The sequence below is a fragment of the Anneissia japonica genome, unplaced genomic scaffold (genome assembly GCF_011630105.1).
Source record: "Anneissia japonica isolate Jap-2015-1 unplaced genomic scaffold, ASM1163010v1 scaffold21_len1647178_cov195, whole genome shotgun sequence".
Lineage (NCBI taxonomy): Eukaryota > Metazoa > Echinodermata > Crinoidea > Comatulida > Comatulidae > Anneissia > Anneissia japonica.
The window spans coordinates 918951-943896 of NW_022750455.1; the positions used below are offsets into that span (position 1 = coordinate 918951).

Consider the following 24946-nt stretch of genomic DNA (forward strand, 5'->3'; position numbering starts at 1 on the left):
AGTATTACTAGTACTACAGCACTGTAATGCATATACCTATTTTAATACACTACTGAGATAGGCTTTTATTTTTCAATCTTGATTTCAGAGGTCAAAACAATTTTTCAATTTTTTTTCAATCATATTGTGGTGTAGACTAGTCTTTTAAGAACATTTTGCTGGAAATTTTTTTTGGATACGACGCTCCGTTATAGAGTTATGATTTTTTAAATAACATGATGTCAAAACATCCGCCCAAAAGCTTATCTTATTTTTGTTGGTTACGCACCGCTGATTCGCAATGTTTGTCATCACTTCAAGATGTCTACCGATTCGTGAAAAAGGCGTATTTACGTTAAACTTCTCACAAAATCACATATATAAAAAATGAATGAATAATTAAAAAATAGTCCGTGAATGACATTGGTGTGTCAAACCACACCTAATACTTGGTCTAGGTACCCTATATTGACGAAAATTACCATCTCTTTGCGCAATAATTAAATTGATTAGTTGCATCGGATGCAATCCATCATATATGGCATATGTATCAGTCTCCATCCATCAGAAACTAATTACTAATAATAATTTAATTATTGGTCCTCATTCTAATCATTGGATATCTGAAATCTATTAAGCCGTCACCTTAGCTTTAAAACAGCTCAAGTCATGATACGTTATTCAAGTGAGCTCCAAGTCAGTTGAAAACCCAGACGTCAGTTCCTCGACCATGTTGTTGTTGGAAAATATTTTCATTATTCCAACATAAAAATGACACTACTTTCACGCATGATCAAGTAAACGATTTTGTTGCAGAGATCTCCGAGCAGATCTTTCGTAAATATTTCCATAGTTGCTGAGGCTGTTACTGTCTGTACAACCAGATCCAGTTCTCTGCCAAAAGTCATAACTGCATCTGGTAGAAGACTTATTGGAGGGGTACTCAATTTGGAATACTGCTTTATTTTCATAAGTTGTTTTGTGTTGTTATTCATGTGATTTTTAATGTTTTATACTGTACATACTGGGCCCTCTGTGAAACATTCATATTTTACTGTATAGGTAACCCAGTATAAGAAAAAAAAAATAAATTGAAATTAAATTTACCAAATGATAATAAACAAAATTTTAAATTGAACGGCAAAAACATTCTCTTTTATTTTAATAACCCAAGTCATTACCTGCGCCCTCAACCTTACTTTTTTTGACAGGTGTGATTGGTTGTTTGTTGTTAAACAAGGATGTACTGTATACATGTATGCAGTTGATTGACTGTATGTCTTGTTTGCTGAGTACAGCTTTTACCGAATACCGACGACGGCGAGTAAGTGATTGTTGTTGTTCACAATTTTTCTCAAATAAAAGAAGAAATTATCAGGCTTTTCTAAGTTATTTTAATATTTCATTAATTATTACTTTATCTCTTGAGCCTTTTCCAATTCCACGCTGTACTTCTACTAGTACATACCAAGTCTAAGGTAAGTCTACGGTTTCCGAATTGAGAAAGTGAGGACGTCGACAAAGAAGGAAGGGCTAGCCTGAGCTGTAGGCACCCCCTGCCCTGTTTCTGAATTGAGAAAGTTAGGCCTAGGCCCGTCAGGTAACACGTCTAGCTGCATCGGGGTAATGATGATACCGAGTATATGAGGAGGAACTTCCTAATTTGGCCTAGAACATATGCCTAGCTAGGAGGAAAGGGGACCAAGCTTACCTGAACATTGTCAATAATATTTTATACAATATACTATCTTGTTGGTACAAACAACACTAGCCTGTCATAAATTTACAAAACTTTCTTTAATAATGGTTAAGTTTAATGTCTTTCAATTATGATATTTAAGATTTAGGCCTAGCCTAGGCCTAATTTATATTTTCATTTTAGGACACATAGGCCTAGAAAAATTAGATTGTCATTCCCGCCCGCGTCAACAATTTGTGAAATATTGATGCGGGAATAGAAACAATTTTTAGTTTCATTTATTTCAAGAGCTTAAAAAAAACAATGCAATTTTGTGACTGGAAACATATTTTTCTTAAAAAACAATAAAATTAAACCAGTATTTATACAATATTTACAATATTCTTCTACAATAAGTAAAAACAGTCCCTTCCTCATCAATAAAAAAAAAACAATATTCTATTTTTCCGATTAAAGAAAAAGAGAAAAAAAAACGTCCATCCTCATCTCATTTTTTTTTAAAGAGTGATAAATCTAATCATTTTTTATATGTTCCCTTAATTCAATTTAAAGATCACTGCCACCCAAAATGATAATTTTGTATGGTATTATTTAAACATAGGACTACTACATACTGTAATTAAATTTACAAAGTAAAAAATTCAATACGGTATGTAAAAGCAAGTCATGTTAAAGTGAGCTATAGACTAGAAATGGTTTGAATTTGATCTTTCCTTAATTTTTATAGCTATACCTGGTACAGCCATAAAGATGAGGTGCCTCCATAAATCTCATCTCCTCTTAGTAGTCATTGCATTGTTGTCTGTTCATGATGTGTCAACAACCTCAAATGAAAATAATGATGGAACAATAACGTGGGCTCCATTGCCGACAGGAAAATCCTACAATGACATAGACTTTGATCCAAAGTTTCCATTGACGACAACATGGAATTCAATAGATGGTTTTCTGAAATTTATATCACCTGGTGATCCACCATATGGTATGTACCCTGTATTCTATTATACCATTGTTTGTTTATTGACATATTACTGTATTTGACTCAGTGATGCATATCATTTTATAGCTAATATCAGTCATACATATTAATGTATCCAATTGCTCATACTAAATCAAAATATAATAAAACCTGGTTTAACTCTATCAGATTTTTTTCTGCAAATGTGGCAAAGACAAGCCAAACCAGTCACTCGTCGCAAATCCTGTTTTGGAGATAATGACCAAAACATTCTTGAATGTCAAAATTTTGGAAATCTATTTTATTGCATTAAACTAAACTTTATATAATATCTATACATCATGCTATGCTGTTATTTTCCCCATTTTCAATGCTAAAACAACAATTTTTTACAATTTGGTGATGATTTCTGCCTAAGAAATGCCCGAAATCATAAACTACTGTATGAAGGCTGATTTCTTAAATATTGTTTTTGAAACAGCTGTATGTTTAAACTCCTGTAACTTTATAACGAGATGTTGGACTTAAATGATTCTCTTCCATTTTATAGCCCTCATTTTACTGTTTAACCAGGGCTCGCAGAATCGGGTGCCCGACGTCCCGCGGCAACCAAAAATTTACGTTGGGCAACTCAAATTTAAAAGGGTAGGTCCCGACGGGCAACCTCTAAAATATCAGATGTTTTGCAGCCACTGAAATACAGACTATACTCTACACAATTAGTCACATAAGAACGAATGGCCAAGCCACCGAGATTGTGTTTGTGTGTGTGTAATAAACTGTGTGAAAATTCGGTAGTATGGAATGCTATCTCTCGATCGTGGCAGACAGCCAAAGATAGAGACGTACGACCGCCAACAACAAAATGCAGCAATACATGTGTTTGTGTACAATCGAACGTATGGCAACTCGTTGGAATGAGTTTCCCATGCCTGTCTTGAGCTGGCGGCATCCTTTGTACAAAAACCCAACTAGTCTAGCGCAAAAGCAGTTCTCTTGTTTCAAACATGGAGGAGATACCAACTCGTTGTACTGGTTGAAGTAACAGATATAAAACGAGTTGGGAATACATTTACAATCTGATCTTGTATTATTTGTAACTTTGAATTATTATTACTATGATGGTAATTCAATAAAATCGGAATTCATTAAATTATTTACATTCATGTTTTTTTTTTGTGTTTTGTTATGTATGAATTTTATGAGCAATTAAATCGATTGGTTGTTTGTAATAAAGAATGCTGAATTATGTTGTCTCCGTTTTTCAATATGATTATAATAATAATAACTGATGTAATAACAGTAATAGTAGTAGCAATAATAATAATAATAATAATAATATACATCAATAAAATACATTAGTAATAATAATAATAATAACAATAACAATAATAATAATAATAATAAATAATAATGTTCCATAGATTTATAATAATTTTACATTTAATTTGCATTCAATGTTACTTCGGAACACGTTCGAATAATGCATACAATAATAAGTAATAATAATATAAATATGAATAAATAATTAATAGTAGGTATTAATTGTTTATATGATGTACAATATATTATACAGTAGGGCCCTTAGATTTAGCTGCATATGATTCCATTAAATCAGCATATATAGCCTACAGACGATAGAAAAGCAAAACCCCGAATATCAAAAACATTTTAGATTTCCTCCCTGGATGAATAATTTACCAACGATCTACGTAGACTTGCAATCTATGCCTTGATTTAACCTACTGAGCACTGCTCTCAAAGTACACGTGCTCCAGCTAACTTTATTTTCTTTGTTACACGCATTCGTAGTACTTCATTCATGCACCAAGCACTGGTCATGATCTCATCACAGTCGTAAGTTGTTGTTAATTGTTACTAACTTTAGGCGTACATTTCAATCATCACACCACGCTGTAGGCAATAAATCGAAGGTCCATTAGTGTACCGTATTAATTAAGTACTTAAAATAATTATTGAATATTCTATTAATCTGCCTTTGTGGAAATTCCCATCTCAATCCCGATCGTAGGCCTATTAATTTGACACATTAAACTATGCTTGATGATTGTTTACAATTTGACTGCGGTGTACCACGAAGAAAAATTTCACACTTCTTCTCCAAAACCCTATCTGGATGAAATAAATGCTTATCTTCGAAGATGCTGAAAGTTTTTGTAGGCACCGCTGATACTGCTAAACAGGAGATAAACTCTGCATATTTTCTTGGTCTAGGCCTAGTCACTTTTATTTTGATTTTCATTGCAAACGCTTCACACTGCTGTCCTTTCTATGATAACATGAGTTTCTAAAATGTTTCAAGCCGTCATCAACTTATGATACCGACGATGCTGCTGCTGGGTAAAATAAATATTAAATATTTAATTAATTTGCCTTTGTGGCAAGGCCCATCTCGATCCCGATCGTATAAATTTGACACTGACATTAAACTACACTTGGTGATTGTTTACAATTATACTTTGCGGTGTACCGCGAAGAAAACTTGTCACACTTCCATACTCCAAAAACCTATCTGCAATAATTGAATAATTTAATAATTGAATAATGTCATAAAATAATTCAAAATAGAGGGTGGGCAAGTAAAAAATTGTGAGGGCAACCAAATTTGAGATATTGGTTGCCCGAAGGGCAACCTAATATTTCATAATTCTGCGAGCACTGTTTAACCCTGTATTAATAACTAAAAATCAATTTTTGCAATGAGTGATTCCACAAATTCCCTAAGATGAGGCTTTATTTTTTACCTTGTTCAGCAAACTTTGTCTCCTTCATCCCTCCATAGTTCAGCCACTGGAGTATGTACTGTATACTAATAAAAATTTGATCCCAATCAGGTTAGAAAGAATGTAATTCTAGTGGAGTAGAACATTAATAGAATGTGTTGAGAATGATGTTGCTGCCATTAGATTGTTTTAGTCATTTAGGGGAGCCTTTATTCAGGAAAACAAGCATGGGTGTCGATTGGTAGGGGACAGGGAGACACATCTCCACTTTTCAAAGTGGGGAGGGGGACATCATATCAATTGCCCCCCCCCCCACTTTTCACTAATCTTCTATAATTAAAACCCCACATTTCAAAGCGAATGGAAAGAATAACAATTATACATGACTGTCATGAATTTTGTCTGTTCACTTTTCCAAGTGCGGTACGTATTTCCGGACCAAAACCGAGTAAAAATGGAATATTTTTACAAACAAAAGTGCACAATTTCAACTATAAATGATTTATTACTTAGTATATTATTATGACCCGTACGTATACTAGTGTTCAATATTATCTGCATACATAGGTTCCTGTTTTTCCAAATTTCAAAAAATTTAAGTTAGTCAATTGAATTTTATATAGAGCTCTGTTATTAAACAATAATTATACAATCTTTTACACGGACAGGTCTATCTATTTCGATTTATTTAATTAGTGATACCACAAGTTTACTTGTAGCTCCAGTGTTACGTTGACGAAATCTCGCAATGACGTCATAATAATCAGAGCCGGATTTAAGTGGGGCCGAGCCGACCCACCCCCTCCCTTAAATTTTTCAAAATGGAAAAAAAAAAAATTATTAAAAAAGAAAAAACGGAAAATTATAATTAGAATTTAGGTATGAGAGTTCCATTTCCGGCCATCTAGGAGTGTCATAATTAGTAGTAATGGCAGTAATGTATAGTCCTTGCCAAAACCCCAGTTTTGTTTTGTAGGTATAGGGGGAACCCTGGGGTCCAACTTTAAAAAAGGCTGATGAACGTTTGTTAGAAATCACCTGGTTTATGTATACAAAATTTCCTGCATGTCCGTTCAAAACTGGCGATGCTGGACACTTTTGGTAACAAGAATAAGAACAGCAGTGAGGCTCTGGGGTCAGAGCCTTGCACGGACCCAAAAATAGAGGCCTCAGTGCATTTATTCGAGCGAAGCGTTTATTCCTGATGAGGCTTTTGAGGGGGCATTTAATCGACAGTCGGTACTTATAACAAATGATTATGATTCTTGATCATTCGCCTGAAGTTTTTGTAAAACACCTCAATTATAATTTCTATGGTTACTATAATCATTTATAATAGGCTGATCATCTTCATTTCTTCATTGTCGCCAAAATAAAAAGTGATTGCCAGGATTCAAATCATCAGTGTCTATCAACTTTTATTGTTTATTTCAAGTTCCATTTTACATCTCTCATTTCAAGCATTGTTTAAGTAGATGTTCCTGCTGCTTTAAAAACAAGTCATCCATTATGTCGTTTTATTAAACAAAGGGATGATCATTGACAATACTTAGAGAAATTTTAATTTCTCTAAGTATTGTCAATGATCATTCCTTTTCCAACACTTAACAGTGTTGGAAAAGGAAAACATATTTGTGCATATTTTGATCCATTAATGCATGCTTTAGAATTGGTTAACCTATTTTATGTATTGGAAGTTGTTATTACTACTGGGTTTATTACGCTAATTCTTGCTTCTATGGTAACTGGGATTGCAGAACATGTTTACATTTAAAGGTCCATCTTTTATTACCATGGCAACTAGAGTTAGTTCTCATTTCACAAATTAAGTCTGCCTCTAGGTATGTCATATATTCATTGATTTCAGATATTTTTACTCTTTTTCAAATAAAAATTTACATTTCAAGGCCAACACAGACAGTGTTGTATGGCACACCCCGACGCGATTTTTGTTGCATTGGTCTATGTGGGTAAAACACATACCCCATAGGTCTGCTTCAGTGACAGTGGTGTTAGGCAGTATGTTGTCTTGAGAATATTAAACAAGTTTAATATTCTCATGACAACCTAAAAACTGTCCCTGAAGATGAATCGCGTTATACGACACTGTCTGAATAAAAGTAAAATAATTTGTGTAAACAGATGGAAGCTACCGTTTTGGAAATAGTGTCAGCATTTTAATGTGTTACTCATTATCTAACACTATTTAAGATGGAATCTGATCTAGACTAGCCAAAGTGTAAGAATGATATAACAGTGAAATATACAAATCCATAGACCTTTCTTACAAATATTGCTGTGAGATTTTCTATTGGAAAGGCCAGCAAATATGGAAACATAGGGATGAGAAGTGATATTATTTTTCTCAAATGCAAAAGGTTATACAGAATTCTTCATTACCCATCTCAAACTTACAATCTTTAAGCCATTGAGCCATCCTTTCAAAGTGAATGATCACCATAAATGAATGAAATGCATTATTAATGTTTGATGTCAAATTCCAAAAAACAAAAAAAAAACCCAGAAAATTTTATTACATCTGTTCTGTGTTTTATGGGTGTTTCATCCAGTAATCTACTTTATGTCCTTTACAAATGTAATCTTCTGTATTTAATTCTTAAACTTCTCTCCAATGCATATAAACCTACAAATAATAGTATGTATTGTATAAACTTTGTAGTCCTTTATTGATTATTAGAAATTTTTGAATGTGTTTGCATTATCAAATACTATTGTCATTTATTTTTTACATCTCCCTGGTCATACAATTGTCTGCATTTTATAAACTTTTATTGGTTTAACACTCAACAGTTTTTAAAGGCTAGATGCAATAAATAAATACTTAAAGATCAATGAACATAGTTCTTTATAACATTTTAACCTATAGGAGGACTAATTTAAAAGGTAAGCTTTATGGCTTTATTCTTGTAGAGCCTTCATAGTATACTGTGACATTGAAAATTTATGCTAGTACCTTATTTCAGTTTCATTAAAAACTCTATTAATGATTTTTATTATTATTATTATTATTATTATTATTATTATTATTATTATTATTATTATTATTAAAATTTTATTTTAACACAAAAGCTTGTCTCACCCAGAAGGTGGTATTCTACAAGGTTGTGATGCCATTGTTAACAGTTAAAATTAACTAGGAATGCAAAACAAAAGAATTCAAAATGAAAAAGCATTACAAAACAAAGCTGTTAAAAAGACAAGTAAAAAAACACAAGTGAAATAGACACCACTGAACAGGTTCTGAGATACTATTGCATTACTTAATTAATGTAAACATTGCTTTGGTGTTAAATTTACTGTAAACTTGTTCTAATTATTATTAAAAGAAATAGGAAACAACAAACATTCCCACCCAAACACTCAGGCTATGTTCACACACACGGCGTTAGACTGGCGTGGCTTACGCCAGGCGTAAGCTAATCCACGGATTAAAATTCCAAAGTGTTCACACAAACGGCGTTCGTTAAACCATGGTTAAACTAGCAGTAATATAGGCCTATGTGGAGTGGAATAGTTTTAAATAATGTACGTGTTAACAGTAGTAAAATTAACAGTGCATCATGAAAACTTTTAAATCTGTGAATTGTTCGAAGTGAACTTATATGATTATTGTATTTTAAATGAACAATTTTACTTTTGATTTTTCAGCTAGCATTGTTGATGTTGCATGTTTTAATAGACAGTCTAAATGGTTAAAATATCTTACAAAACACAATCAATAAATCATATACATTATCACTAATGCAATAGAAAAGGAACCCCTTTACCATTTCATTTATAGAGAGCACAGAAAATAGACCAAAGTAGCTAATAATATTATAATAATATTATTATAATAATATTATATTGCAATCATGATTGGTCAATCTCTTGAAATGAGGTCAAATCATTGAAGCATCACTGGCGTTAGCTCAGTGGCGTTAGCTAATCTGGGGTCTGCAGAATAACGCCAAGGACGTGGCGTAGTGAGTGGCTTTAACAACGCCACTGCCTAGTTCACACACAAAGGCGTACGCTACGCCAGGCTTAAGCCAGCCTTACGCCGTGTGTGTGAACATAGCCTTAAAAAAGTAAAAGGCCTTACGCTGTTAACACTGTTTGTCAGAACATAAATTATTTTGTTATGAAAAAAAACCACCAAAATATTACAAGAATTGAGGTGGTAGCTAAAATATTAAATGAGCAGATACGGAACTCATTTTGTTTAACTTGGAGTTATCTTCATGTAAAGAAATAATAATGGTAGAGACAGCTAGGTAGGAAATCTATTGCCATAAGCTATTGGTACTTGTCAGTGGTGGATTTCAGGGGGAGGGACTAGCCAGACTGCCCTTCCCCCCTAATTTTTTAAGAATTATATAAAAAATGGAGAGAAAAAGAAAATTCTTTTCAAATTTAAGTCTGAGCCTTTTCCGGCCATCTAGATGTGCCATAATCGTAATCTTTAGATCACCCTTCTGTTAAAGTTCATAATGATTTGTAAATTTTTAATGGCCAATATTTGTACAGTAGAACCTCATTTTTACGTACCCCAGTTATACGAACCCTCGGTTTTACGTACGCCTCGTATCGACGATGACGTCATCAAAAACCCCGAAAATATTCAAAACAAACGGCCCTTTTCAGAGCAACCATAAGTAAAAAGACTATAACAATAAACAAAAAATAATGCAACATATTTTCATTAAACAGCAACGTTGATTGAGTCTAATACCGGGTTGTTATAATCTAAAACCATGTGAACTGAGTGAGATGAACAACTACTGATGGTGCTCAAAATAATTGCTTTCCTCCTTAGCTTCGTGTGGCAAACCATGGAAAAATTTGTCTGGTCGCATTTTCGAAGCTGAGTAGGCATAGTTTTGTACACGAACGCTAATTGTTTAGCTCGCCCAGTGCAGTGCACATGGTTGCTGTTTCACGTACAGGAACGCTAATTGGTTGGCTCGCCCAGTGCAGCGCACATGGGCTTAGTTTGTCTCAACAGGCCCAGCCAACACCACAGCTCTGTTGTTTAGAATAGGCATGAAGAGGAATTTCCAAGTTATACTTTTGTCGTATAGGTAATCTTACAATATTTTCAATATCAAGAAAGATATAAAGTGATGAAATAATACACTAGACACATGGTTTATTTGAACACTTTATTATGACATCGTAAAGTGATGAATAAAAACACTAAACACATGGTTTTATTTGAACACTTTATTATGACTTTTCATGTAAATTGTGTAATTAAGGATAAATTATTAGATTTTCATGTAAATTGTGTAATTAAGGATAAACATAACTTTGGCAATTGGTGGTGTTACTCCTGCTTTATAAAAAATGCTGTATCTGAATTACCATTTCTTAATGACTCAATAAACAATGATATGTATCTAGGTAAAGGCCTTAAAATTACTCATCTAAATGTTCAAAGCCTGCGAAACAAAGTTGATCAAATTACTGTACTCTTAGATAAAAATAACATTGATATACTATGCTTAACTGAAAGTTGGCTTGATGAGAATATTAATAATACAGAGCTTACTATAAATGGGTATAATATTTGCAGACTTGATAGGAAAAACAAAATAGGAGGTGGAATTTTGTGCTATATTAAAGATAGTATTGCACATAAAATAGTAACAAGTAACATTTCTGAAAATGTTGAAAGTCTATGGATTGAAATGTCTTTACCACATACAAAGCCTTTTCTTGTTGGAACAGTTTATAGGCCCCCAAGTGCCAACATAGACTACATAACAGACATTGATAATTTATTCCAATACTATACATATGAATATGATGAAGTAATTGTACTGGGAGATTTCAACCTTGATATTTCCAAAAAGGTAAATCAAACTAAAATTAAGAACTTAGAAAATCATAGTAACTTAAAGCAACTAATTAATGAGAGTACGAGAATCACTGATTCAAGTAAAACAATATTAGATCTTATTTTTGTTTCAAATCCCAAGAAGTATTCTGAATCAGGAGTTTATAGTCTTGGAATAAGTGACCATTCATTAATTTACTTACTTCGCAAATCTAAGAAAATAAAAGGTCAACCAAAAACAATAAATTCTAGGTCTTTTAAATTTTTTAATGAGAATGATTTTATTGACACTGTTAAAAAACAAGATTGGAATTTAGTCATGGAATGTTGTGATGCTGTCTCTTATACACATCTAGATGTGTATAAGAGACAGGGTCTCTCCATACTATTTGAGACATGAAAATTATGGTTAAGCGTAACATCCCAATACGCAAATTAACTCTAACACAGCCTAACTTCAAGGGGGCTGCCGTCAACTGCCTTAGCCGCTGTCTCACAGAGGTCAAACAATTTTAGCGGAGAACAGTGGAGTAACACCCTTGTCATCACCTAGAAAAAATAAGCAATTTTGGGTCATTTTTTAGCTAATTTCTGAGATATTTTATAATGTATTATGCCCAAAGAATTAAAAAAGTTTTTTTTATGGCCGATGTGGCTCTTGGCCTGTCTGACAACAGGAGATGGAACCTCTGCTCCCTGTTAATGTTGCCATTGGGCTGGATATAGGTTGGCCTGTTATAAAATATTTCTCACAACCTTCATACATAAAAGAGAGACTTTATAGGTAGCATTTCCATCCTATCCTGTGATAAAAATTTTAAAAGTAGCATCTTTTATTTAAGGGTTAGTTTATAGACCATGTTGAAAATTTATTTCTCCATGTTGAAAATAATCAAGTGAAAGGTCAGCAAATTTTTTAATGCTCTTTTGGGGTGCAACTTGCAAGTGGGAATATTCAGTCCCTTAATTTAGTAAAGACTTGATTCCTGTCTCTTATACACATCTAGATGTGTATAAGAGACAGGGACATATTCGCACAAATTTTAAGTTGCTTAGTCTAATTGAATTTAAAAATCTTTTATAATTTCTATTGTACATAGTTTTTACTTTAAATTTTTACCTTTCTTTTATTTTCTTGTAATGTTCCTATAAATCTGGACCTCTTGGGAGACCAGTACTTTATTGTATTGAAAGAGCCATTCAGAATAAAGAAAGATTTGTATTGTATTGTATTGTATTGTATGACATCGTAAAGTGATGAATAAAAACACTATTTGTAGGCCTAGAGGCTAGGTCTAGCCTAGCTAGGTAACATCGTTCGTTCGTTCATACATACGTATATTGAGCGTTATGTACGTATTAGGTCAAAGGTTACCACACATTTAACCCAACCTCTATTTTACGAATCCCCCGATTTACGTACGCCCTGCGGTCCCGTACCGTACGTAAAATCGAGGTTCTACTGTAATAATTTTCCAGTCTTTCAATTCAGCTTATGCTGCAATAGACGGTTTTGTATGTGCGATTCTTTTTTTGCAATAAATATACCTAAATATATAAGTCCTTCCCTGGGTCCTCCTCTTTTTCAAATTCCTGGATCTGCCACTGAATGTATATCAACAGATTGAAATACAATGTACATTAGATTCAGCTGTAGGTAAAAAGAAATCTTATGGTATTATGTGCCCTGCAGTTTTATTTTAATGCCCTGTAAAGACAGCTGGATAGTTTAATTTTGGGCATGGTATTGTAGTATTTTAAAAGTCCTTTGTGTTACTGTACTTTACCATAGTAAAATGAACGAATTCCGATTATTGATTTGTTATGATTCAAAATGGAATTCATTGTGTACATTTCCTTATGTCGTTTGTTAATGGTGTGACCATGTTTGTGGTGAACCGGTACTACTGTATATCAGGAAATGTGTTTGTGGGAATATTCAATAATGTACATAGGTGATTACTTTTTAAAGGTGGCTTACATAGGTGATTACTTATTAAAGGTGGCTACATTTCTCCTTTGGTTAAAATGTGTAGCAGCGTCTCTTTATATTCACAAGGGCTAAACAGTCCAACAGAGGTCAAACAATTTTAGCGGAGAACAGTGGAGTAACACCCTTGTCATCACCTAGAAAAAATAAGCAATTTTGGGTCATTTTTTAGCTAATTTCTGAGATATTTTATAATGTATTATGCCCAAAGAATTAAAAAAGTTTTTTTTATGGCCGATGTGGCTCTTGGCCTGTCTGACAACAGGAGATGGAACCTCTGCTCCCTGTTAATGTTGCCATTGGGCTGGATATAGGTTGGCCTGTTATAAAATATTTCTCACAACCTTCATACATAAAAGAGAGACTTTATAGGTAGCATTTCCATCCTATCCTGTGATAAAAATTTTAAAAGTAGCATCTTTTATTTAAGGGTTAGTTTATAGACCATGTTGAAAATTTATTTCTCCATGTTGAAAATAATCAAGTGAAAGGTCAGCAAATTTTTTAATGCTCTTTTGGGGTGCAACTTGCAAGTGGGAATATTCAGTCCCTTAATTTAGTAAAGACTTGATTCTAGTTGTTCACTTCAAGTCAGTAGGCCTACTTTAAGTGATCAAAGTAATTAGATATATAGGATGACTATATTGCCTCCAGCTGGGCACTTACTGCATTTGACGGTCGTCTGCTGATGCAATTCCATGAAGAACGCAATGCTATGACGCATGCACAACGGATTGTTTTTAATGACGATCCGTTCAGACTTCCACCGGCAATCAGCAGATGGCGTTAGGCCATGTAAAATAAAATAAGTGGTTAGCATCCCCTCCTTACCATCAAAAAGGCCACCGACCCGATTTTTTTTTTTTTTTTTTTTTTACAATACACTCACAAACTCCATTTAATATAGGTTTGTTTACCACCCGTCTGCACTCTAACCAGTCCACTTGCAGTTCTATGCTCTACTGTTGTTCTATAGGCCTATACTATAGCCACATGGTATTCATGATGCCTGTTGTGTTGAGGAGTGAATTGTGCATGATTAAATAGAGATAATTGCATTATGACGCTGTTATTTATAGGTAAAGTTTCTGCTTGCTATAGATGCTTGTATGTAATTTTGGTCTCTGTTGTTTTATTCTTCTTTTTTTTTTTTGCTGTTTTTCCTTGCAAAACTCTTTTTTTCATGTTATATGCATGTCTTTCATGTCTAGCGCTCACAACGAGCAGAGTTGGATTCGTCATACCACGGTTGTACGACACAGTAACTGCCCTACATACAGTAGTTGTATTCTCTTTGTATAACCATGTTGCCATTCCTCTTTTATTATGCATTGCCTTTTGTTTTATGTCCTTCCTCTTTCAATCTATTATTTTGTAATTTATTCTGAAAGTACTTGCATTAAACCAGTGTGTGAGCGAAAGTTTGTATATAAAATAAATTGTATTGTGTTAATCTTTAAACAGTGACATTTTCACTGGCTTTTATTTTAGAAGAATTTGTCATTGCCATCATCTTTATGGCAAGGTAGAGAATATCGAAACTTCAGTTTGTATATAAACATCCTCAACCTGTTTATTTAAAGATTGAAACTCTTCAAGTGTCTGAAAACTATTTGCCTGTGAAACTACAATCCATGATTAAAATAATGATTGGTTAATTAACAATCAGTTTCTTATTAAAACACATTAAATAAATAATGAATTAGATTTATTCGGTGTGAACATAAAAAATGTGACAGTTTTTCACAATAAATGGGATGATCTAAAAGGTTGTCATTTTGTTGGCAAAGTCAATGTACTAGAATTGAATGACGTCATGATGACATGCAATACTGTACCTGTCTACATATCAAATTTGCTATCGAATAAAAATATTTCCATTAGTGATAAACTACAAGGCATATCGTCGTTAGCCCTTGCATGGCAAGGTCATCAATCGGGCGGGTTTGCACGCCAGCCAGACTGCTTCCAGTGCACTGACCAGAATTTGACACACCCCCCTCCCCACTCTGGCCCGCAGTCGATCCACTCGAGTCAGCTCAGTCTAGCCAAAGTTAAATTATCCGCTCAAGTTGGCTCTGTTTGTTGCAGTCGGAAAATGCAAATAACATTCTAAAATTTGCATCTTGCTTCTGATCCGCACCAAATTTGAGAAGAACCAAGATACATTAACATTGTCAGTATGTGAAAATTTGAAGTATTAAAGTCGGTCCAGAAGTTTTTGAGTTATGCATCTGAAAGGACACACAGACGTGTGGTATTGCAATACATACTGTACTCTTCACCTACTCTGTAGAGGCAATGGTAACCAAACAAACAAAATAATGTTTTTGGTATTTTGGACTAATTTTTTTTTATAGATTTTTGTATTGTCAGGCAGCATAAACTTTTTTTTTTGGCCTCAAAAATTAATAAGATCTCTGTAAAATTTGTTTTTACTAAAGTTGCAGTGTCCCTAGTGCTGTATTTTTTTTTACATAGATACAGTAAATTGCATCTTCCTGAACACATTGAATAACATCTTCTGATTGGTTATATTGTTTGGCTTTATTAACAGCTACTTTGGAAATATTCAGGTTTTTTTTTTAGCGCACAATGACTTTATAAACTTTTGCTTTCTTGTTTTTATTTTTTTTAAAGATTTCATGCAATACAGAGTATGTTGATATACAAAGTGTAAAAAAAAAAATAAAGGTTTTTTTTTATTCTGTAAATTAAAAAAGGAAGCTTGTGAATATTTGGTTTCAACAAAAACTGTTCAATGTTATAATTATAAATAAAAAGTAGGTAATTCATTAAAATTATAGAAATTTATGTTATTTAGGATTAATGCATTTTATTATGGTAATTTGTGGGCTAATTATTATAGCAAATCACATAATTTGCAACAAGTGCATTAAATTACTTTTAGGTGAACCAAGGTACTTTTAGGTGAACCAAGATTAAGCAGTGTTAGCATTATGTTTGTCTAATGTCAATTACTGTCTCTTGGTAAATTTGTAAAATAATTGGTATACAACTTCAAAACTTCAATTCATTGGTATAATTTACACACAGTTTAAATTTGTCTTTATGTATATTTCTTATGGATGTACGTCTGAAATAAAGGGTGATTGATTGATTGATATGTCCTCAGCCAGAGCATAGGGATTTTTAGGAATCTTAGTGTCTAAGCCATACTATACTACATGTATCTGTAGTTAGTGTATTGTAGACGGTCTTTGAGAAGAGTGACTAGTAGATAATGCCATAGGAACTCATTCAGTAGAAAATCAATATGAAAGCATATTGTATAGTGTCATGACGTACAAAGCTAATCTAACGCCTCACTTCTCTGTTGTCACTGTTGTCAGGGACTACCTCCATCAAGAGCAAAGGGAGTTAGAGTGTTGTTGGGTCACAGTTAACCATAAATTGTTTCTAAGGTCCTACATTATGACATCCTACTGTATATGTATGTAAACACACATGTATTGGTTTGAACACATTTTCTTGTGGGACAAGCTTGTATTTCCTACCAGGCCTGGAAAAAAAATCTTTGTGCCTTTGACCATGAAAGATTATCTTGATCAAATGTCTCCAGGATCAAATGTTATCTTCACACTATTATAGCGAAACAATAGTACATTCAGTGGTTTGGATCAAGCAAAAATATTATATTTATGCATTAATTTTTTATGTGCAATAGAAAATTTAAAAAATTTGTTTTTCTTAAATGTCACCGGGTTAAAGGTCAATGCTCCCGATCGTTGATCGCGGTCGCGCACTTTTTCCAGCCCTGTTCCCGGCCCTGTTTTGATCGATCAATTGTAATTTGGAAACGAGCATTAAATCAAAAGGCAAATTTATATAATTTGAGCAAACATTTATTTACAATATTCTTTCAATATCAAGAAGCAGCTAGTGGTCCTTAGCCTATTTTCTCATTTAGGTTAATAGGTCTGTCTGTTTACATTGTAGGCCACACAGACATGTCGCTTTAATCCGTCTCGCGTATTATTACTTCAAAATCCTCTAATTTACTGTAAAACTACTTTCAGTTTCAAGGCTGAATCTAATACTGATTATGTCATAGAAAGTTTTTCTGAAATCGTATTATTCATTAAAGTCTGAAATTAATGTGCATTGATGTTCCTCACGGCAACTGAATATATAACATTGATGGCTTCATACCAAGTTCATCTGAACTTCTGTTTTTTTTCAAGTGATCATTATTATAATCTTAAAATAATGTTCATTGATCTTCCTCAAGGCCAACAAGTTAAATTTGTATAGCGCTTAGTACCAATAGAAAAGCCCTTTTTGTACTTGGTAATTGACCTTTACTGTTTGATATTTTTTATATAATATAATTGCTAATGAAGCAAAAATAAAAACAGTCAATAAGATCAACCAGAAATTTTGTAATTAGACTGTTGCAAAGTACCAGTCTAATGTTATTGTTATTTAGTTTCTCAATCAATCTCAATATTTATTTCCATCAAAATTCAATAAAAACCACTGTAAAAACACATCATAATAAATAAGTGAAAAGGGATCGAGATACAACAAATGCAAAATTGCCTGTAAAATGTTGTCCCACATTTATAGCTAAAAGACAACTCAGCAACACTCACAGTCACACAGCACAGAAAAAAAGAAGCATGAAATCAATTAAACATGCAAATTAAAAAATTTGGTGAATTTGGTAAACTTTGAAGATAAAGATTTAGTATTACCATGTTATTCTTAAAACTCTTTTTAATGATCAAGTGATCATTATCTTAACATTATAAAGTTATTGTGCAATTATCTTCTCGGTTTTCTGCAGATCCCCTCAATTGCCTGATGTATTAAGTGCACAGTATTCGTCTTTCAGTTTAGAAAGTATAATTGCTAATTATTGATTGAAAAATGGTGCAACGAACTACATCTCATCATAAGGAACTGGGGAATGGGGAGTTGCATACCAGACTAAATCTATGAATGTAATTAATGATAATTATAGAATTTGACCACCACACCCTGAGTACATGAAGTGGAGTAGAATAGTTTTGTGGTTAAGATGCTTGCCTTCAAATCTCAGGGTCCTGGGTTCAATTCCTGTCAGTGTTGCAGTATATTTTCTCATGGCCAAAGCAACTCCACTCCCTAAACCTCGTATTGAGGTTTGTTTGTGTAAAGCATCATGTGTATATGTTTGTCTTGTGAAAGGAATTGTCACTTACAAAAAGGACAGTGATGTATTTGCTATTGACAATTCTTTGTTGCGTGTGTTGTGTGCCTTAAAAAATAAATTTAAAAAAAAAAATATCCAAAAGGGGTTTTTTTTTAATTCAAATTTTAGGTGAAACAGATATCTGTACATTACCGGTAATCATATATATTTGAATATGTTTTTCTTGTTTTTTTCTTGTTTATAGATATAATCAGTGAGGCCATTGGTGGCGAGTTTGAAACAGAGGATTACAAACCTGTGGATTATTATAATAAGGTATAATCATATTTATCATTTTATTTTTAGTTTGCATATTGTAGATTCATTGTACTTTAAATCCAGGATTACTATATATACAGTACAGTGTAAATAATAACCAATATTCAGTTATTAGTATGTATCGCAATAATTCATTATTGTTTCATTGTATCAATACATAATTAAAATTTAAAAAAAAAATGTTATAACTGATTCTATACAGTGAAAACTGCTCTTTCAAATGTATTTTTAAATTAAAATTTTGTGAAAAATACTAAACCATTCTAATGCTTCTTAATGATAAAACAAGCCGTTCTTTGACAATCTTTGATTATGCTTTCAGTGTTCATGTATTTGTTAGAATATTATTTATTAATTTGTTTGTATGACAGTTCAAAGACAACATACTTGGATTCATTGTCTGCTTTGCCGTTGGGATCATCTTCATCATTGTGTTCCCAATCATTGCTCTGTGCTTTTGCTGTTGCCGTTGCTGCTGCAACAACTGCGGCGGAAGAATGGAACAGAAATCACCATCCACTTGCAAATGTTATGTCTTTGGGTTCATCTTATTGATATGCTGTGCTTTTATCTTGTAAGTAAAGAAAATTGCTCCTACTTTAAGTTAATAGGAATTTTAGGTGGGGACTGTGGTAACCTAGTATAGCGCCACCACCGGTTGCGAATTTGTTGGTGAACTGTACAGAATCCTTTTCTATTTTTTTCCCAAAGCGTGTACTGCGTTGTTTTAGCATGCACATGGGTCATGTTGTACACAGTACTACAACATATTTATTGGATTCAATTTTGCATCAGTGGCACACATCAGACAATACCTGATGGTGCATCCAGAAAAAAAAATTGGAAAGAAATTAAATCAAAATTTAAAGCAAAAGTACAACAGAAACACAGATGAATTAAAAGCCTATGATACAGTATATGACAGAGATGATTACTGATATTGACTTATTGAAGTAATATATAATAATTTGATGCATACAGTAACTTGATATTCATAATGGGACATTACAATATGGTTTGCAGATAAAATATATATATACCTATAAATGACATTAAATATATTATATATTTTAATGTAATAATAATGTGCCATTTATATAGCGCATATTACAATAAACTGCCTCTATGCACTTTTATTTATTTATTTAGGCACACATACTCATGCACCAAGGATTGCCAATAGCGCATATATCATATCACTGTCCTAATTTTAGGTGACAATCCCTCTCAGAAGACAAACGCACGTACACACGATGCTTTACACAAACTAAATCTCAATATGAGGTTTAGGGAGTGGAGTTGCTTTAGTTGTGAGAAAAAATCCTGAAAAACTGGCAGGAATTGAACCCAAGACCCTGGGATTAGAAGGCAGACATTTTAACCACCAAGTTATTCAACTCTTTACAGTACATGAACACCTCCAGTTACTGGATCATATTTTTAGGCTTTAACCTGTATTTCACAGGGAGAGCAGCTCTTTAGTAATGATAAATAAAGTGATATCGCAAATTTTATGTGGTGAAATTTTAAAGTCTTATATACCAAAAAGTAATATAACAAATCATGGTTTAGCGATAAAAGTGCCTAGCACCAGTTTGAACCAATTATGCTAATGCTTTAATTCATTAATCAATTTAATTCACTTGAAAGTTATCATGATGATCTTTATATACAGTAAATAAAACAATACTATGAAATAGATACAGTAATTGTAAAAAAAAATAGAATTGAGAGTCCTGATCATGCACTTCCCTGATTTCGATATTTTATACTGAACACTTCCAAGAAGAGTTGAACTGGTCATATGTTCATTAAAATTAAGTTCACAGTAGGTTATACCAATAGTTGAGATTGTAAAATTCATTGTGGTTTGAAAGAAACCAGTCTAATAAATGGCCTATTCATTGACAAACATTTACAGTATAATGTAAATATTTGAAGTGCTACCAAACAGTTAGTATATAAAAATTCTGTTATGCAAACCACAGAGATGTGCTAAGAAAAAAGCTATGTATCATAGCAATGCTATGAATAAGCTAAATATTTCAAAAAGTTAGCACTTCCATGTCAGCGATTTAAAAAGTGTTCTGTTTATTTGTTTACAGAAACAATTCATTCATTCATTCATTCATTTCTTTATTTGTTCCACTTGATAATATTAACATACAAATAAACAATTCATTAACTACAGAGGTAAGTAAGAGAAAACCAAAATTATAAAGTGAAGTGAATTATCAATTTGCAGTATGCTTAGGTCATGGACCTATTAATAGGTCCATGCTTAGGTCTTTCAGGTACCAGAATGCACAGAGAGGAGAGAGAATGTTAAGCAATGCCTGTAATAAAATCTGTTCTATGAAACAGAAACACTCTAAAGATGATGGTTATTATCATAACAATTTCACTGTGTGCATAATATACTGGTAATGTTTATTATGTTATCCATGAAATTTTAATTTGTCTGATAAACCTTACAATACATCCGGGTAGGTTTTTCATGATTAAACACTTCAATAAATTAACAACAGGTACTGTACACAATTTCATAAATGTACAGATTTTGATTGTATACTGTACTGCTCAGTGAATAGCAAGTCAGACAATGTTCCAAGAAAGAACTCATAAGAAATTAATGATGGGGATGATTGTATCAAATATTTACTTAGTATAGTACGTCGGTTTGTTTCATTTTATACGAAATACAAATTCATATATATTGTTGAAATAAAAAAAAGCACTACCACCACATGTCACAGCATATTACTGCATGACACACACCAGCCACTTACCACAAAGCAGCTTTTAACATAACTTATAAAGGCTCTATCAAATATAAATTTAATATTGTGAATTAAAGCCATAATTTATAGTTTGTTGTTTTTGTCTTGTTTTCTTCTGTAATGATGTCCACTTTTTACTCAGTCTACATCTAACATATGCTTAATTGAATTATAAAGAGGTTAAAGCAACATTGGCTGTGATTATTATACAAATTTTATCAGATAATCAGGAATATGAAAGTGTTCACTTATACTGTAAGAAAAGTAACTCTGATTTTAAATTATATCCAGTGGTGTCTGCTAATACTGTATGTGGTGGTGAGCACCAGTTATTGAAAATCATGAAGTGATGGACACATAAAAGAACTCTTTTTGGTTTAAAGATTCTTTTCTACTAATAAAAAATGTTACTTTTTATATTATTATTGCCGTTATTATTACTACACATTAGTATTTTTGTTGTTATATGAATGATTGTTTTTTTTGTTTTGTTTGTAGGGGTGGTGTTGGCACAGCATACACATTAAATGGCTACACAGCTGATGCTGTTAAAACTTTTGCTGATGACATCAACAGCAACATCGATAATATTGTGACCTTTGTTAAAAACACAAACGACGTACGTAACATTATACATACAGGTATACTGTATATCAGTACCATTTGCGTTTTCAGTTTCATTCTGTAACCATGTGTGTAATAGACCATCTGATACTATTTGTTTAAATTAGTACTGTTTATTTATTTTAATTACAATCAAAGTGCTTCTCAAAAAGCAAGCCACACTTATTGAAATTTGATACAGTATAATCAGTAAATGATCATAATTTAAGGAGATGTTTTTCAATATCCAAATAAGTATCATGTTACTTTTGTGTATCATTTTAATTATGTTAATTTAATGTTGAAAATATATTGCCACCTGAAACACCAACAAAAGTTTGAATTGCCTAATTAAATAATTCATCAGCAATGGATGAGTCACATATTCACAATTCAGTTTTCAATGATGTATTGATGTTTTACTTTAAAAAAAAAATTTAATTTATTTTTCATTCAAAAGATATAATACAGAGCAACACAATACAATACATCACAAAGAATTTTAGTAGATACTAGCTGATCTGAAGGCACAAAAGCAGCCTAAACCAGTGTCACCAAAGAGGCATGCACCTCTAGCTAAAGACTACATTTAAATATTTATGATAATTGACAGTAAAAATCATCTTCTTATTTTCTCAGTTATTATTACCTACAAATCTATTAAAACTTTTTTTATATTTCATTATGTTGTAGTAGTATATCTTAAATGTAGTAATTTGAGTTTATCTTTATAATCATCAGGTGGAATTGACTTGTATTATTTTTTTGCATTCAATATCTTTTAATAATTTCCTGTGTAGGAACTTGGATTTATTGTTGGAGATCAGTTAAACTATACTCTTGAACAAATAAAGATTGACCTTAATGGTGAGTTCATGTTATTTCATTTCTAACCCCTGGTGAATTTACTAGGGATTTCTTCAGGAATATATGACATGGTTTACTTATTATTTAGCCTTTTAAAGGGACCTAGAAAGGTGATATTTTTTCTAGAAAGGATTTTTGATATCTCATTATTAATAATTTAAATACTTTAAAATCGTTTTTTGGCCATTCAGTTAAGTTATAGGCCATTAGGATTTAGCAGCGTGACGTCAGTGTAAGCTACTGTAACCAAAAATCGTATAGCTCCGCACATGGTGCCATACATGATGCTACAGTATGCGATCTTTGGTTACAGTAGCTTACACTGACGTCACGCTGCTAAGGGGTAAAATTGTAATGGCTAATAACTTCATAAAACTTTCCAAAAAACTATTTTAAAGTTGATTGTATTACTAATGACATATCAAAAATCCCCTCTAGAAAAAAAAAATCATCTTTCTAGGTCCCTTTTAAGAGTACAATTACTAAGATATTAACAACATTAAAACTTTATAAAAAAATATATACAGCCTGTGTCATATCTGATTTAAATAAGAATGACTTTATACACTCAGTTTATCACTTCAGTTAACTAGCGTGTTAATAATGAGCAGGTTTTGTAGTTGTTAAATTAAGGATTACTGAACAGTCAGAGCTGTAATAATATGTCTTGAGACTTTTAATAATAATGATCACACCCGAATTATTTTACTAAAGTTCAATGTGAAAACACGTAGGTAGGGCAAAACATCACAATAATAATAAGATTAATGATTAAAATTGTCGTTAGCAAAAGGACCTGCCACATAACTCAGTTTTAATTTGAATATTACCGAAAGTTTGGTTGAGTTTAATATGTTTAGATGATTTAGTATTGTAGTAATTGAGAAAGGCATTCAAAATTACAGTAAATTCCAAAGAATACGGATGAATGATTGCCAGTATTTCTGGGTATGGTGTGGGCATAATGACAATAGGTAGATTTTCTTTTGCTTGGTTGATGATCCAGGATAAAAAATGAAAATCTATGGGTGCAGTCTGATGATAATGGTACTGTATTGCTCTTGTCCCAATTGTTGTTTGAAAACCACGAAAGAAGGTTGAGTAAAGGAAATAAAGCCTGGTTTCTATAGAATCACCGCACAGTCACTACTGCGTTTTCACTGTAATCCTGTCACCGATGCAATCGGGAATACTGCCTTATTCAACTGACCAATCAGCGTCAAACGAGTCGGTGATAGTGTGTAGCGATTTTTACGGAAACCAGGCTGTTAAAAAAACGTATAGTGCATTGTAGTTGCTTAGCAACATGAAGCTAAAAAACCAGGTGAACGAAACTTTAATTCTGAATCTACTGTTGACACTTGAACATTTTCAAAACATAAAGCTCAGTGTATTCAAAATTGAATGATTGCTTGCAGACAATACAGAATACTTAGGTTCAAATCCAGTGCTACTTATATAATTGTGGTTGTGAGTAATTGTTACAAATACTACGTGTGCGGTCTGCTTGCAAATCTATTTATGTTAATAGCAAACATACTCTTTGAATGGCCTTGAATTTATGCTACATTCAGTTCTACAATAATATTATGTAAGATCCCAAGTGAAATAAGAAAATCTTTTACAATCTGGTTTTCGATAAAAGTATAAATATTGTTGTAATAACTATGCAAAACTAGACATTATTTACATATTTATAAGCACAAGATAAAGCAGACTTGCTGTCACGTTATTCGACTTCACATAAACCTCATATGATTAGCGAATAGAAGATCCAATTACTAAAGTAGATTGCGTTGCCAGGAGCCAAGGCTCTAATGGAAAATTGTAAAGTACCTAACAAATTGATTATCCCTATCACAAGTTGATGCTGTCAGGTTACTTGAGAAAATGTCATAGGTCAGAAGAATGATGATTAAATTTTTACCCTCTGTTTCTAAATATTAATTTTGAACAATGTAATTTTTAAATTGCAACTTTAAATATTTAGTTAACTTTCAATTAACAA

General features: G+C 32.6%; 1 protein-coding gene across 7 annotated transcripts in view; it reads left to right on the forward strand.

The window, feature by feature from the left end:
• Positions 1-1190: 1190 nt before the first annotated feature.
• LOC117121328 (prominin-1-A-like) overlaps positions 1191-24946 on the forward strand; it is a 60659-nt gene continuing 36903 nt past the window's right edge. For 6 of the 7 annotated variants that reach the window (XM_033266480.1, XM_033266476.1, XM_033266479.1 and 3 more), the window contains exons 1-6: positions 1191-1303; positions 2406-2660; positions 18615-18685; positions 19060-19262; positions 21967-22087; positions 22872-22938. In XM_033266480.1, the coding sequence (XP_033122371.1) occupies positions 2429-2660; positions 18615-18685; positions 19060-19262; positions 21967-22087; positions 22872-22938 (694 nt within the window). In that variant the 5' untranslated portion in view covers positions 1191-1303; positions 2406-2428. Of the gene's footprint in view, positions 1458-2405; positions 2661-18614; positions 18686-19059; positions 19263-21966; positions 22088-22871; positions 22939-24946 lie in introns of all 7 variants that reach the window. The other variant, XM_033266477.1, reaches the window with a different exon arrangement.